Source organism: Chenopodium album, chromosome 5, assembly GCF_948465745.1.
Source record: "Chenopodium album chromosome 5, dcCheAlbu1.1, whole genome shotgun sequence".
Classification (NCBI taxonomy): domain Eukaryota; kingdom Viridiplantae; phylum Streptophyta; class Magnoliopsida; order Caryophyllales; family Amaranthaceae; genus Chenopodium; species Chenopodium album.
The window spans coordinates 67,567,642-67,584,991 of NC_137838.1; the positions used below are offsets into that span (position 1 = coordinate 67,567,642).

Consider the following 17,350-nt stretch of genomic DNA (forward strand, 5'->3'; position numbering starts at 1 on the left):
ATCTTTATAACGTAGTTTGCAGTTTCATTTCTCAAAAGTAAATGAAAATTTAATAAAAGTAATTGAAATCAATCTTAAAGTAAATGAAATTGCCTTAAAAGTTAAAAAAAAAAAAATAAAAGGAAAAAAGTTTGAAAACAGCAAAATTACGAGAGTGTCATTAATGAGAGCGGGTGCAATGTGGACCATTAGATGGAGTGCGATCAATGGCTGAGATTAGTTCCTAGTTCCTATTCATTATAACCGTTAGATTAAAAAAAGGTGGACTGATTAGATTTACCCGTAAAATGTCAGATCACACATTCATGCAATAAGCTTTCTCATTCCAGATTCTCTCTTCTCCAAGTCGATAAACCTCTCTGCTCCATTGAAGCTAGTGCTTCGATTTCTCCATTAGAGCAGATTTTGAGCTTTCTCTGCTTCTCCATTGAAGCGACTTTCAAGCTTTCTTCACTCCATCGAAGCAGCTTTTGAGGTATTTTTTTTTCTTCTATTTCTTAAATCAACGAGTTTCATCAATTTCACTATATATGGTTTATCCATTATTAATTGTCAGTATGGTCAATTTAGGGTTCTTCATAGTGAAAATTGAATTTTAATTTACAATTTGAGGTTATGATTGATTATAAATGTACTTTTATTCGTTTTATAAAAAGTTTAATTTCGTTATTCTTTCTCTTTTGATTTTTTTTTTTTTTTTTTTTGTCAATTTATTGTTTGATTGTAAAAAAACCTACTATCTTTTTCGAAGTTTGGCGAACTCCGGTTCAAATTCCAAATTTAAGTAGGTTTATTTCACTAATTTTGTACTTAAATTTTATCATACTATATACGAAGTCAATTGAATTCTTAATTTATTGAAATATTAAGGAAATACTAGTATTTAATTGATGATGTTTATGATCATAATTTTGATTTTCTATAAGATTTGATTCTCCATGTTTGTTTTTTTTTTTTTTTTGCGATTTTCTTAGACTACTTTTCTTTTGTTATTTTTCCGGTTCATTTTTGCAGATCGGATTCCTACTTACTTTACTTTTGTTATTTTTCCAATTCATTTTTGCGGATTCCTACTATTTTTTTTAGTCTTAATTGTGGTATATTTGTATATATTTATCAAATGGATAAAGTCAAGTTTATGATGCTTGATAATCCAAAATTCTCTAGTCTCTAACTTTCATTACACATATGTTTTAATACATTGATGAGTACATTTAAATGACCTTGAATAAGTAAACTAAATTCCTGATCTTAAAGTAAATTAGATATCCTTAAAATTAGAATAAATTGCTCCTAATGTAAATAAAGTTTTTTCTAACAAGTTAGCAATTGCAAATGAGAGTCTCAATTTTCTTAGTAATTAGCATGTTAGTTTAACTTCTTGATGAAACATTAATTAATAGAGTTTTACCAGCTACTAATTTATAAGCATAAAGGCACAATTATAAGATCTATGAGTTTGTTTACTATTAATTTCTAACGATTGCCCTGTATCATCATTTGCAGTGCACTTCAAGTAGAAAGCAGCTAAGACAAAGAGGTACCTACTACCTAGTTATACCAAAATATATAAGGTTGTATTTAAGCAAAATGCCCCTGATTATGTCTCAGTTGCTGGTGGTTTTGTACAAATCATGGCAGGCTACCTAAGCTATGCAAAGAATGTCTATCATCCTCCACCTTCCCACATTACAATCAACAATTCAAGCTGGTCTCCTTCCCTCTTGGCTGAGTATAGAATGAGAACGGGGAGGTTCTGCCTGCAAGAGTCAGGTGAGGCCAATAAAAGTGTGAAGCTAGTAAAAGTAAATCATTTAAATTTTGAAGTAAATTGAAAGACTGATTTTATGATATATAATTTATGAGCAACCAAAATCAAAGTGGAATCCGGGCATATGTACATCTGAAGCATGCCGAAGATACGTAGTTCACTTCAAATCGCTCACTTGGAAGAAGAGTAATTCTACTGTCTGGGCCAGTTGGTATATGATCCTTCTGTTTCTTATAGTAATTTTATATTTTGCTACGTTTTCTTATGATAAATGTTACCTTTTTTTTTTTTTTTTTTTTTATCTTCTTCTCTTGCAGAACTTTACCAGCAATTGCTTGTTGTTGTTCAATGCTGCTGACTTCTTCATGAAGGTGGTTTTTGTGCTCTAGTAAATTTATCAATTTCAGAAGTAGATATAAACCAAGTAAAAGTAAACCAATTACATTTTAAAGTATGAGTAATTGTTGTATGTTACAAGTTGACCTCTTCTTTTGTCTGATGCAGGTTTTTATAAACTTATAGCCATCAACTGATTTGGCTATGGTAGACCAGCCACTCACTGGCAATCTTATCCCCAATATGTTACTGTATATACATATGATTATGGATTGAGGAGGCTCTACCTCGTGTAATGGATGTTGTTATGCTAGATTTTACTAGCATTCCTTTATAAAATTTGTTGTTGCTTGCTGTCAACAACAAAAAAAAATGTTCTCATGGCGAGAAATACATATGTTGTCTCTAAAAGTAAATAAAAAAAGAATATAAAGTGAATAAAAAGGACTTTAAAGTAAACCTATTAGCTCAAGTGGTAGAGCACTATGCGGATGCATAGAGGTTTAGGTTCGATTTCTACATAGGTTCTCTGAATAATACATATTAAAACACTTTAAAGTTATTCAAAATAGCTCAAAAGTAAATCAAAATAACTAAAAAGTAAATCACATTAGCTCTAAAGTATATGAAGAATAAATTAGCTTTAAATTATAAATTACAATGGAAACTTTGTTATATACTTATATCACAATAACTCCGATTCATTAACTTTCATATCCTTAAAAGATGAGTCAAGTTATAAGAAACAAATATATTTAGTTTAATGTAGAGGTTTTCAAATTTAGAGTAAATAAAACTATATTGAAAGTAAACAAAAGAAAAAAAAAAAAAGAAATTAGTAAAACATACAAATAAATTAAACTTTAATGCGAAGCCTAATCTTTAGATTACACAAATGAACCTACGTGGGATTTGAACCCACATCTTTTGTGCAATTGCACAATGCTCTACCAGTTGAACTGGTAGGCTAGTGTATATTTCACATACGATTTTTTTTTCAAAAAACCCTCAAAAGTTAATGAAAAAATATCACAGGTAAATCAAAACATCTATATTGTATACATAGTACAATCATCACGAGGGGTTTAGATCATTTCAAACAGCTCAAATAGCTAGAACTTGCATACATAAGATACCATTCCACCAAAAAGAAATTCAAAACTTACAATCTCGATTATTTGTTTGTCCAGTCAAAGTAAAGCTAAATAGCTCAAAAGTAAATAAAAAATCACAAAAAGTAAGTAAAAAATTAAATAGAGTATATGTTCTGCTCATTGTTGGTTGATGTTGTAACAATGATAATAGAGTGTGCTTTAGATGTGTGCTTGTCAAACAATAATACGAGTAGCCTCAAATAGAAGACAAAAATAAACAAAAGGTACCACAAAACTAAATCCACCTTGCTTCTTAGCTTTTATGGGCAGTAAGATTTCATTGAGTTGCGTTTTTAGCAACTGCTATTCTTTTATGCTCAAGGCCTCAAGCCTGGCAAATCTTTACCCAGCAGCCTCCTATAAATTAATACAGTAATGGTTATAACTTGAGCGACTGAGTTCATAATAGTATAACGTAGAGTTGAATCAATGACAAGTTCAAGAAAATATACATTTGTTTCACTTGGAGCCTGGATATCTCATCTGCTATCAAAAAAAAAAAAAAAAAAACCTTGATATCTCATCTTTCAGACTATCAATCTCCTTTAAATCTTTAATGTGCTAATAAGAGTACACATCAATAAGAAAAGCTTGCATATACAAAGTAGGTCAACGAATTGTGCAGCTGGCCTTAAGCAGCACAATACATCCCTACCGTTATCCACACACTTTAACATTATCCATCCCTACTGTCTTAAGATAACACTCAAAGGCTCTACTAGTAAAAGATGTCAAACTACGCAACATAAAGAAAGGGAGAAATCTTTGTAACCAATTGCCCTTTTCCTTCACAATCCAAGAGATAAAAGTACTGCAAACCCAACAATTACAACAACCCCAATTGTCATTACTAACATACGGTTTCTCAGTTAACAGGTAGCATAACACCTCCTCCTAACAGAGCTCCACTAATTCATCATCATATTATAGTCTTTCTTCTTCTTTCAAGCATTTCATCAAACATGTAAAACTCAATGCTAAATCCCCAAAAAAATGTCACTTTAGTATTCCTAGACTATCTCATACGACAAAAAACATAGAGAACTAAATTAAAAAATGCAGCAACTACCCTAATAAAAACAAACAAAATTGAAAATCCTAAAAAAATAGCCTAAAACACGAACACAAAGAAATTGTAGTAATTTTAGCAATTTAAATTATAATTTTAAAACAAATAATTGAAATAACCATAATTTCAACAATCAAAATTGTAAATACACAAACATATAATTGTATAATCCCTAATATATCAATTGAAATCACAACGACTCAAACAAATAATCGATAAAACCCTCAATCGCAAAAAAACTTGTTTCAAATTCGAATTATCAAAGAAATTAATGATGATGAAAATCAAATCAACTTACCTGCCCATAAATTTGCTAGAATAATGATCATAGATGAAAAGTTACAAATTTGAGAAGAGGACTTGCAAAGAGCTCAGTGATTGCAACATTCGCATGAGAGAATTTGCAGGAGGAGAGAGAAAATGGAATGAAGAGAAAGAAAGTTAAAATAGAAGAAACGAAAAATTAGGGTAGTCATTCAAAACGCGTAATTACGATTTTTCCCTTAACGAGGCGGGCAAGATGATAGCCATTAGATTATGTACGATCAACGGTCACGATGAGTTCCTAATTCCTATTATATATATATATATATATATATATATATATATATATATATATATATATATATATATATATATATATATGGTTGGGATCCAATGAGAAAGATCTTAAAATGTTTCAATCTCTGTTTTCACCGCAACATGCTGCTCTCTCTCTCCCCCTAATAGAACTTATTCAAAGTTCAAACTATTGATTTTTTTTAACAAACAAATTTTGATTTTAGAGATGAGAAAGTAATTGTTGTTATGAGTAATTTAAAAACCCAATAATAAGTATTTTCGCGCTTCGTAACCCAGGTGAGTTCAATTGCCAGATTGCAATCTCGAACTCGTCATAACGTTATACATTCTAGGATTACCATTAACAATGTAGCACAATACCTTAACCTAGTAGAAAGGATCTATCTTATAACTTGGCAAAGATGGATTGTAGAAATTATTATCAATCAATTGACCAGAGTTTAAAATAAACATATACCTTTCTCATCTTTAAGAATATATAACATTTTGCACAATTAAATAACAAAATATGCGTCTTTAGTACATAGGATTTGCACATTTCTATTAGTAAATACGCACGCACATATCAATTTTATAATATGCACATTTTTAACAAGAATAATGCACGTTTAATTTAGATATTATGCATATTTAGTCTTCTCTATTTTCTTTTATACCTGCTATGTTCATGATACAAAACTGTACGTATTCATGAAAAAACTTATAAAATTTTAGAGAATAAGGGTAGGAAAAGAGATGAATAAAGAGGAGAGAGAAGGAGAGAAATGGGGTGGAGATGCAAAGATGGGAAAATTAACTCTTAGAGAAAGAAAAAAGGGGGGTGGGGTAAAGTGCTGAACATGGAGGGAAAGAGAGGAAGAGAAACACTGGAGGAGAAAAAGAAATGTGGAAATTATTTTTTTCATTATTTACATTTTTACCATTAACGAAACATGTTATTAGAGCCATTGGATCATTTTATTTGAACATATGAGATTCCTTCTCATCTTTCTCATTTTAACTCCCTTCTCAGTTGACCCTATATATATATATATATAGAGAGAGAGAGAAAGAGATAGAGAGAGAGAGAGAGAGAGAGAGATTGTTAATTACTACCTCAAAAAGGGGTCTTTGTGAATTACTACTGTAGACACCCATTTGTGTCTCCCCAAAACCAAACCCGGTGATGAGTACCTTTCGCGTCGAATCATAATCGAATGAAGTGAAAGTGTGGAAAGTCTAGTGTTGCGGATAGTTTTAATTTCTTTTCTCTTCTCTCTATTTTTGAAAACATATTTTAAGAAAACAGCCAATCCAGTTTGGTTGGTCCATGATATAGGTCCAATAGTAGTGTAGTTGGATGGGGCTTGACAAGATCTTTCCAACGATATATTATAAGCCCAATTCCGATGAATATTGAGGAAATTATGGCCAATTTACTAAACTGGGCCCGGTTTGAACCTTATGTACGGCCCAATGATCTAGGGGAGGGCCTAATATGATTTATCATTCCTAATGCAATTAGGAATGGTTTTAGTCTTCTAGATTCTTTTAGAAGGTTCTTTTCATTCCTAATTCAATTAGCATTGATAAATTGACTTTTGTTGACTTTTCAGAGTTTTAATTAAAATCAAAGAGCATTTTTGAGGAAAAGATACGATTTTATCCTCCTGTACAGCCAAATTTATCCGATTTTAGAAAAACGTCAAAAACAAGATTGGCGCCTAACGCCAGCCATTGGCGCCTGGCGGAGACGTTGGCGCCTGGCACCAATGGCCAATGGCTGGCGCCAACCTTGTTTTGCGTGCGCCAGACTCTGTTTTGTTAATTTTATTTTGGCTGATTTCTCTATAAATAACGTATTAAAAACTCCGTTTTCATTCACCAATTCTCATCAACATTCATCTACAATTCACCAACTCTCATCAAGATTCTCTTGATTACTTACTCCTTCTCTCTCTCTTTTCTAAACTAGTCTTTTATATACAAAATTCCGCATACATTAGATCTAGAAAAACCTAGCCATATTCGAAGTTGTCTTCGCCCTAGACGTGAAAGGTTTAATTTCTGAGGGTTTGGTCCCAAATCTCTCTTTCAATTATTTAATTTAATTGTTTTGATTATTATTTTCCTTGAAGTTACTAACGTGTGTATTTTGTTATTAGAAAGATGTACGAGGCATCAAAGTAAGTACTTTAATTGATTAATTGATGTTATGATGTAGAAATCATGTTTACATTGTTATTATGATATTCCTAGTATCATGTCTAGGGTAATTATAATATCAAATATGCTTATTATGATTCCTGCGATGCTTCGTATGTTCTTCCTAATATTTATGATTGTTAGTATCATGTTAGGGTTAAAGATTTGATTTTTATTGCATAGTGACATGCTAGGGTTTGTTATTAATCTTGTTAGTATCATGCCCAGGATCTTGCTATTCTTATTATGCTTTTTAACATGATTTATGATTATTTTTATAATCGTTTTGATTATGATTATAATTTTATTATTGCTATAATTATTATTATTATGATTTACATGATTATTATTATGGTTAATATGATTGTCATTATGATGATTATTGTTACGATTATGATTATAATTATTATTTTGATTATTGTTATCATGATGATTATTATTATGTTGCTTGATATTATTTATTGTTATTGCTTGGTCACGCCTTTTATGCATGTTTAAAGGGAATTGATACTTGTAATCACGCTTAATAAGATAATTAATAATCTTATTAGGGTTAATTTGATTATAATTCAAGTGATCGCCAATAATAGTTTATTTGTGCATTTAATATTCAACCAACATAGATAAACAGGTTTAGGGTAACCTATTGATTGCATGTTAATCAGAAAGCGCACATGAATACGATCAGAATAAAGTAGAGGCCTATTATTAGGGCAGGTTCAATCTCTTTTAGGTAGGATTTGTACCTTCATCCCCGAATCCTTATTTGGTTCAAGACCTTATGGAGTTGACGATCTTCTGGATCGTTAAGGGGTGTAACCTTCACCTCGTGAACGGTTTACAAGTTCCTACAAAAAACTTGTTGGCGACTCTTTTGCTCTATCTTCTTCCCTTTTGGACGCCACCGTACTTTAGTGTATGACCACAGTGGGGTTTAAGCTAGGGGTTAACGCTTGAAATTATTCCTTACAACTACCCCTAAAAATAGTTGTTAATTACTACCCTAAAACTGATTAATTCCATAGCTTGCTACCCTTTTCCTTAATTATGTGATTTAATCTCTTAATGAAATCCTAATCCGACTAATTACTAATTAGTTGCTTGCATGATTAATTAAATAAAACCTAACACCACCTTTAAACCACCACTGAACCATTCTTTGCAATATTAACTTATTTGTTCTGGTTGGTATAATGATTGTGAATTGTATGAGATTTTTAATTGTGATATAATTGATTGGAATTGCAATAATACTTGCATCATTGACTTAGATAGCCGTTCAGGGCTTACTCATTAGGAGTAAGTCTTGAATAGTCCCCGGTTTGGGACTGTTCTTGAATGTTCTATCTCATTTAGGTGATAACTACTTGAATTGTTTTGGATCTAAGAAGATCATGGCTCACTATTTCCCGATTGTTCTCTGGGTACATATGTTGATAGCCGATTATCTACATTGTGTGCTTGGAGAACTATAGGGAAATGCTGCCGGATTTTCTTTAGAACCAAACTTTACAAGTAGTTATTAGTGAGATAGGACATTCAAGAATGGGTTAGGTTGGAGTGATAAGGACCTTATTGGATCATCCGGAGTTGCATTTACATGATATAAACTTTGAATGAAAATGTTTGATGCCTTATATTCTTGTTTATGGTTAAGGAGCTATATATGTTACAAAATATACACATTATCTTAAAATTAATTTTGTTATTCAGTGGTTGAAAATGGATCGAAGTTGGATGTATGGTAAACGAAATTGTACAAGTTTTTTACGAGGAATTGAAGAGTTTAGCACTGTTGCCTTAAAACACCAAACAGAGAATAAATCAAAGAATATTCTTTGTCCTTGTTGTGACTGTAATAATTCGAGGAGATATCGTGATATAGTTGATATTAAAGATCATCTAATTCGTCGTGGGTTTAAAGAAAACTACACGAGGTGGACATGGCATGGTGAGAGCATATATATTGAGGCAAGTTCTAGTTATTGTCCAAGGGAAGATGAGAATCATTGTGATGATGATAATGACCCCCAAGGTGAGGATATCAATACAGCTGATGATATTGGTGTTGAAAGTGAGAGTGAAGCGGAGAAGGACAGGATAGATGAAATGATGCAAGATGTTGAAGACCATTTCACAGAGTGTCCCCAGACATATGATAGTATTTTGAGAGCTGCTGAAACCCCGTTATATCCTGGTTGTACAAAGTTCACTAAACTTGGTGCTATTATGAAGTTATTCAACTTAAAGGCGAGCAATTGTTGGACTGACAAGGGTTTTACGCAGTTGTTAGAAGCCTTAGTAGAAATGTTTCCCGACGGGAATGAACTTCCAAACTCCACCTATGAGGCCAAGAAACTTATGTGCCCCTTGGGTATGGAGTATGAGAAGATACATGCTTGTCCCAATGACTGTGTGTTGTATCGAAATGAGTATGCTGATTTGCATGAGTGTCCAAGGTGTGGAGTTTCTCGTTACAAGATGAATGATACTGGTGAGATGTGTAAGAAAGGGTCTCCGGCTAAGGTATTATGGTATCTTCCAATTATACCGAGATTTAGGAAACTCTTCTCGGATGAAAAAATTGCAAAATTATTGAGGTGGCATGCTGATGGGAGGAAGAAAGATGGGTTAATGAGGCATCCTGCTGATTCCCCGCAATGGAGGAACATTGATCGAAAGTTCAAGGACTTTGGTGAAGAAGATCGAAATCTTAGGCTTGGTCTTAGTACAGATGGAATGAATCCATTTGGGACACTAAGTACCCAATATAGCACTTGGCCGGTTCTTCTAACTATCTACAATTTGCCTCCTTGGTTATGCATGAAGTCTAGATACATTATGTTGTCCGTTCTAATATCTGGGCCTAAACAACCTGGAAATGACATTGATGTGTATCTAGAGCCTCTCATTGAAGATTTGAAATTGTTGTGGAATGAAGGTGTCCAAATGTTTGATGCATATAGTAAAACCAATTTCACTTTACGTGCCATGATTTTTTGTACGATAAATGACTTCCCAACTTATGGGAATTTGTCGGGGTACACTGTGAAGGGAAGAACTCCTTTCCCCATTTGTGAAGATGATTTGGAGGCATTGCGCCTAGACAATTGTGGCAAGCATGTATACATGGATAATCGAAGACATCTTCCAGAAGACCACCCTTTTCGATTCAATAAGGGGTCTTTTAATGGAAAAGTGGAGTTGAGAGAAGCTCGTGGCCCTTTACGTGCAAGTGAGGTTTATCAGCGGGTCAAAGACATTGAGAATGAGTTTGGTAAGCCTTACAAAAGCAAATCAACTGGGGGTTACAAGAAGAAGTCTGAGCTATGGTCTCTTCCATATTGGAGACATTTGGAAGTTAGACATTGTCTAGATGTAATGCATATTGAGAAAAATATATGTGATGCCATTGTGGGAACTTTATTAAACATGCCAGGAAAGACAAAGGATGGAGTTAAAGTAAGAAAAGACATGGCTGCTATGGGTCGTTCAGAGTTGGCACCCGAATCTCGAGGAAAACGCTGGTATCTTCCCCCAGCTTGCTTTACCTTGTCTAAAAAGGAAAAAACTAGCTTCTGTGAGTCATTGCATGGTTCAAAGGTCCCGGCTGGATTTTCTTCTAATTTTCGTAGACTTGTGTCAATGTCTGACTTGAAATTGGGTGGCATAAAATCTCATGATTGTCATGTCTTGATGCAACAATTATTACCAGTTGCCATTCGAGGAATTTTGCCACCTCAAGTGAGGTATACAATTACAAGATTATGTGTCTTTTTTAACACTATCTGTAGCAAGGTCATAAATCCAAGTATTTTAGATGACTTGCAAGCAGATATACTTGAGACAATGTGTCGATTTGAAATGTATTTTCCCCCATCTTTTTTTGACGTGATGCCTCATTTGGTTATTCATCTTGTACGTGAAATTAAACTTTGTGGACCAGTGTGTATGAGATACATGTATCCTTTTGAACGAGAAATGGGTGACTTAAAGGGAAAAGTCATGAATCCGGCCAAACCTGAAGCTAGTATTGTACAACGAACAGTTGCTGAGGAAGTGGCAGCATGGGTTGCTCAATATCTTGCACGTTCACAGAAAATTGGGTTGCCAAAGTCTCGACACGATGGGAGGCTTGGAGGTCAAGGTACTATTGGCAGGAAAAGGATATCCATGGGCTTTGAAATGAAAAATAAGGCCGAGCTTTTTGTGTTGCAAAATCTTAGTGAGGTTCATCCTTACTTGGACGAGCACATGCTTTTTCTTAAAAATAAATATCCTTCCAAAAGTGATCTTCAGCTGATAAAGGAGCATAATTGTTCATTCGTTACATGGTTCAAGGAACGAGTGATGTCCCAACTATCCACCACACCTAACGATATATCTGACACATTGAGATGGTTGGCATATGGTGCTAAATGTCAAGTCATGTCATATGAGGGATACGACATCAATGGGTATTCTTTTTACACTAGCCGACAAGATGACAAGTCAACAATGCAAAACAGTGGTGTTAAAGTAGTAGGTTTGTCATCTGAGTATGTTAGTGCACATGATAAAACACTTGTGGGTAAGAAGAAATTTTATTATGGAATCATTGAAGAAATAATAGAGCTGGATTATGTTGATTTCAAGATTCCTCTATTTCGATGTAAGTGGGCTGATAGTAGCCGTGGTGTAAAAAAAGATGAACAAGGGAACTTGACCCTTGTAAATCTTGGTCGAAGAGGGCATCTAGCTGATCCATTTATATTAGCTTCACAAGCAAAACAAGTTTTTTACATGGCTGACCCAGCTGATTGTAAGTGGTCAGTTGTTTTAGAAGGTAAAAGAAGGATACTTGGCATTGAAGATGTGGTGGACGAGGAAGAATATGATGAGCAATTTAATGAGTCACCACCTTCCGTTTGGAGCATCCCTCCAATAGTCGATGATTTTGACACAACGTTGAAACGAAAAGATCATAATGAAGGATTTTATGTCGCAAAAGAGAAGAATGAAGGAGGTATGAATTCTATGATTTTTTTTTCCAATATGTGTTAGTAATTGCATAAATTGCTTATTATTGTTATTTGTTCAAGTTTATAATTTAAAAATGATATAAATCGATGTCTTAATTTATTTATGTCTTTTTTTTTTCAGGTAAGTAATAATGGAGGATGAGGATTTGCATAATCGTTCCATGTCTTTGCAAAGTGAGGAAGATGAGCCACACAATCAATCACAATCAGAGCTACAAACAACCGACTCTAAGAAGAATAAAAAAAAGCCAAGAGGTCCTTCAAAGGGCCTAAAATCCATGCCTGGGGTTCCTAGAGTGCTTGAATGAGATGAATTGTGTTGACCCATTGGAAAGTGGGCAAAAGCATACAAAATTCATGTTGGTGAAATAAGTCGTGCAAAGGTGTCTATATTGTATAAAGATTGGAATCAAGTTCCACAAGGAATAAAAGACACTTTGTGGGAAGATGTTAAGGTAATATTCACTATTATATGTTAAATGTTATACTATTATATGATCATTTTGACATTATTTGAATATGATGAAAACAATTTATTTGAATATGATGAAATTATTTACTAACTTTTTTTATTTTTTTAATTTTTTGCGTAGAGAGAGTTTCAAATCAAAGAAGATGAAGACAAGAAAAAAAAGGTCCTACGCACTTGTGATAAAACTTGGAGAGATTTCAAAACAAAATTGGTCAGTGGTTGGATCACATGTACCAGGAATATGCCGAATGAGAAAAGAATGCCGTATGTACTCTATGATTTCATATCTGAGGATATGTGGAAAACATTTGTGGAGGAGCATACTACAGATGATTTTAAGGTTTGTGTGTATTAATATCAATGATCATGCGGGTTATTAATACTTTGTTAACGGATTCTTATGTACTAATCGTCATTTATGCTCGTGAAAATAGGAAATCAGTGAGAAGGCAAGACAAAGCCAGTCTTTCAACGAATACCCTCACCATTTAGGAGCCAAATCATATGGTGAAATGAATATTGTATGGCGTAGAAAAGGGTATATTCCCACGACATCTTCAGCATCCAGTACTTCATCTTGTTCTTCGGTTGTGTCTAGTTTGCCGGATAGGACATATGCTTGGCTTCTAGCAAGATCAATAGAAGATGATAAGGGAAATCCTTATTTGCCGGATGAGAAAACAAGAGAGGTGAAAGAATCCATTGTAAGTATATAATAAGTATATGTAATAAGTCTTTATTTCAATTTTGAATATATTTTGTTAAGTTTATGTATTGCAACCAAAGTTTTCTAACTTGAAGTCATTGTGTAGGATAATTGGAGAAAGCAAAAAGCTGAAGGAAACTTTGTTCCTAATAGGCATGATGATATCTTATCTCGTGCCCTTGGGAAAAAAGATCGTAATGGTCGGGCAATAGCATTTGGCAGTGGAATTGGCATTAAAGCTGTATGGGGATCCGGAGAGAGGCGTAGTGGCCGACGGGGTAGGGAATTCGGAGATGATGAGCTGGAAGAATTAGAGGCAAGAGTAGCCCGGAGGGTACGAGAGAAGACTATGCAGAAGATGGATTCTAAAATGGATTCCATGGTTCAAGAGAAGTTTATGTTATTTGCTAAACAGATTGGTATTCAAATTCCAACTGAAATGATAGAAATGAATAACATAGGCCGGACGACTCAGCAAAATCCTAGTAGTTGCCAATCAGTGGGTGATGATCCATTTGCAAACATACAGGTGTCCAACACTTTGTTATTTTATATTTTGTATCTTTTTTTTTTAATGATTTATGACTGCGACATACTTTTAACTTTGTAACTCAGTTTTCTATATTTTTTAATTATGATTTTTTTCTATCTTTATAAGGAACCGGTTCCTTGTCGGCTATCATTGTTGAAAAATGACTCTGAGAAAGTCATTGTAGCTGAAGGTACATATCATCCGGAGTTAATCCTTGATCATCATAGTAACCTCCTTCCGGATCACGTGAGGGTGAGTGTTGATGATTTTTTTGACGAGTTCAAAGAATTCTCGGTTCCAGTTCCTTCTTCAGTCATCAAGAAACTTAAGCATGCTCATGGTACATTTACCCAATGGCCGAAATACTTGGTTTCACTCATGCATGACAAGGTGAATTATTTTTGTAACAATTTACATATAGTTTGCCATACAAAATATAGCAAATTGTTGAATAGATTTGCTTTACTATTGATTAGGAATTCATATCAAATAAGAACAATGGTAACAACAAAGCGGCCAAAGAAAACATGCAAGACAAAATGAAAGTAGTTGAAAGTGGTCGCGAAACAAAAGAGTCCAACACCAATCCAAAAAAAGTTTTTCTTATGGATTATGCTTTGGAAAACTTGTCTTAGAAGTGTGGGTCTTTGAATAGTTTGTTATCTTCATTACCCGAAGGTGAAACTATTAAGGTTAAGGCTGATGCTTGGACCTTTAGTTATGAAGACAGTAAGGACATCATTATCAAACGTGAAGATGTCAATCAACTTCTCACAGGAGCTTGGCTGAATATTTCAGTTTTGCAAGTTTTTATGATGTAAGATATTCAAATTTCACTCTTCCCATATACTTATTTATTACCATTTATAATGTTATTACATGATATATATGTAGGGCCTTGAGTGACTTACTCGATACGGAGGAAGTGGCTTCCATTGGATTCATGTGTCCGGAAATGATTTCAGAAACCTATTTGCATAGTGATGTTGATCGTATCCTACTATACATGACACATGTGATAGAAAAACAAAAATCTAAGCAGTTCATCTTATGCCCATACCATGAAAAGTATAAACTTTGAACTTGTATTTATTTGAACTTTGCAAATTGTTGATATTATTTTACTCTTTTACAAATGTGTGTCTAATTTATTATGTAGGAATCATTGGGTTCTTTTGGTCTTATGCATGGCTAAGCGTGAAGTCATCATCTTTGATTCTTTGAGGCGGAAGCGAAATTTAGCAATTAAGTTTGCAATGACAAAGTAAGTCTATTTTGTTATTAATGTCATGATTTTATGTGTGTAAGGGTAATATATATGTTATTTGTTTCAAATGTGTAGTGCTTTTCGAAGTTTTAAGGCATTAAGTGGACAATCTAGGGGAAGTAAATTGACATGGCATTTGGGACAGGTTACCTTAATTTCTGACCCTAAATTTTAGTTTCTTAATAATTGAAGTATAGCAATTTAATTCAACTTACAAATATATTACATGTAGTGTCCTCAACAATTGGGTGGACGTGAGTGTGGCTACTACGTCATGCGTTATATGTACGAAATACTTGAACATCACCATAGCAGTGAAGATCTTATTCAGGTATGAGTTGTCAAATATTTCATTTTTGTTTGATAAATACAATTTGATGTTAGCTATAATCTTGAATTAAAACTTTCCTCTTGTATATTTGTTGTGTTGATAGGATTTTTCAAGAACTACACCGTACACCGAGGAGGAGATAAATGAGATCCGAGATATTTGGGCAGAGTATTTTATATGTAATGTTGAACTTTAGATTTACCACTTAGCGCATGTTTGACTCTTGTTTTGGATTATAGGCTTGAAATGAAGTAATTTGGTTAATTGGTGTTGGGATGATGAGTATAATGTCTATGATATTGAGATGTAAATTATTGGACAGGTTGTTAATATAATGCCGTCATTCCGAATTTTATGGGTAGGCCAAATTACAAAGGAGACTCTGCCGAAATTTACATTTGCATTATTCAATAATATTGCATTTTAATTTCAATTATATTAGCGTTAGCATATTACTTTATACCTAGGAAAACAGGTACTACAAACATATACAAGGCAATTATTATATTATAATTAAAAAAAAAAAAAAATTCACCTCATTTGTGTCACTCATTAAACAAACAAGTGACGCAAATACAGCAGTTTTGTATTGTCTACTCAGTCATTTGCGTCACTCCTATATAAACAAGTGACGCAAATAACAAAAAATGCATTTATTGGAAGAGTCATTTGCGTCGCTTGTTTATGAAGGAGCGACGCAAATAACAAAAAAAGTTTATCAAAAGAGTCATTTGCGTCGCTTGTTTATAAAGGGGCGACGCAAATGACTAAAAATAAGTTTATCAGAAAAGTCATTTGCGTCGCTCTTTTATAAAGGAGTGACGCAAATAACAAAAAATAAGTTTATCTAAAGAGTTATTTGCGTCGCTCCTTTAGAAAAGAGTGACGCAAATAACAAAAAAAAGTTTGTCAGAAGAGTCATTTGCGTCGCTTATTTATAAAGGAGCGACGCAAATGACAAAAAATAAGTTTATAAAAAAAGTCATTTGCGTCGCTTGTTTATAAAGGAGCAACGCAAATGACTCTTATTTGCGTCGCCCCTAGGTGCGACGCAAATGACTTAAAAGTCATTTGCGTCGCGAGCAGTTGCGTCGCTCATAGAAGCGACGCAAATACACTATAAATGAGCGACGCAAATAAGCCTTTTTCTACTAGTGTTACCTCATCCCCACCATCTCCGACAGCCCCTTACCCCATCCCCACCATCTCCGGTAGCCTACCCCCGCCTCGGCATCCACCCCACCTCTAAACCACCCATTGATCCACCTCTAAACTCCCAACAATCCATCCCACCCTCGAAATATCCCTCCTCCCCACCCGCCGGCGACCCTAACCCCGTCACCCTTGCTAGATAACCCTATTAGGCCCTCCCTAAGCCTCCTCTACCCCCTTCCCCCCCTTAATCACCACCCTAAAGTTCCTAAATTAAAACCCTAAATCCCTAAAATTGAAACCCTAGGGTGGTGATTAGGGGAAAAGGGGATAAAGGCAGATTGGGGATGGTCGAGCAAGGTTTTTCGGCGAGGGGTAGGGGGTCAGGGCTACCGCGGGGTGGGGAGGGGGGTATTGAGAAAGGGAGGTGGTTTTAGGGTGGGGACCGAGAAAAGGGTGTTGTCATGGTGGGGAGTTGGAGGAGGTAGGTTCGGTGGTGGGTGGAGGGTGGCCGGAGGTGGTGAAATGGTGGTGTGGAGGTGGTTCTAGGGTTTAATTAATTATTTAAGGTTTAAAAGCAACTAATTACAAATTAGTCGGATAATGATATCATTAATAGATTAAATCACGTAATTAGGGGCTGATTAGGGAAAAGGGTAGCAATCTATAGAATTAATCAGTTTTAGGGTAGTAATTAACAACTTTTTTTTAAGGGTCGTAATTCACAAAGACCCCTTTTTCGAGGTAGTAATTAACAAATTTTCCATATATAT

The 17,350-nt window shown here is 34.3% G+C and overlaps 1 protein-coding gene and 1 long non-coding RNA gene across 3 annotated transcripts; both read left to right on the top strand.

Moving 5' to 3' along the window:
- Positions 1–287: 287 nt before the first annotated feature.
- LOC145632188 (uncharacterized) lies at positions 288–2,432 on the top strand. 2 transcript variants are annotated; one of them, XR_014112517.1, is made up of 6 exons: positions 288–475; positions 1,507–1,540; positions 1,642–1,773; positions 1,882–1,982; positions 2,089–2,142; positions 2,276–2,432. It is a non-coding gene; the product is annotated as an uncharacterized LOC145632188 (long non-coding RNA). The 2 variants fall into 2 exon arrangements; XR_014112516.1 differs by having other exon boundaries at positions 1,867–1,982; positions 2,276–2,430.
- Positions 2,433–5,313: 2,881 nt separating this feature from the next.
- On the top strand, positions 5,314–12,246 carry LOC145633045 (uncharacterized). The gene is made up of 3 exons (XM_081685352.1): positions 5,314–5,320; positions 8,982–12,101; positions 12,239–12,246. Exons 1-3 carry the CDS (start codon positions 5,314–5,316, stop codon positions 12,244–12,246), a joined length of 3,135 nt encoding a protein of 1,044 aa, XP_081541478.1.
- Positions 12,247–17,350: the final 5,104 nt, after the last annotated feature.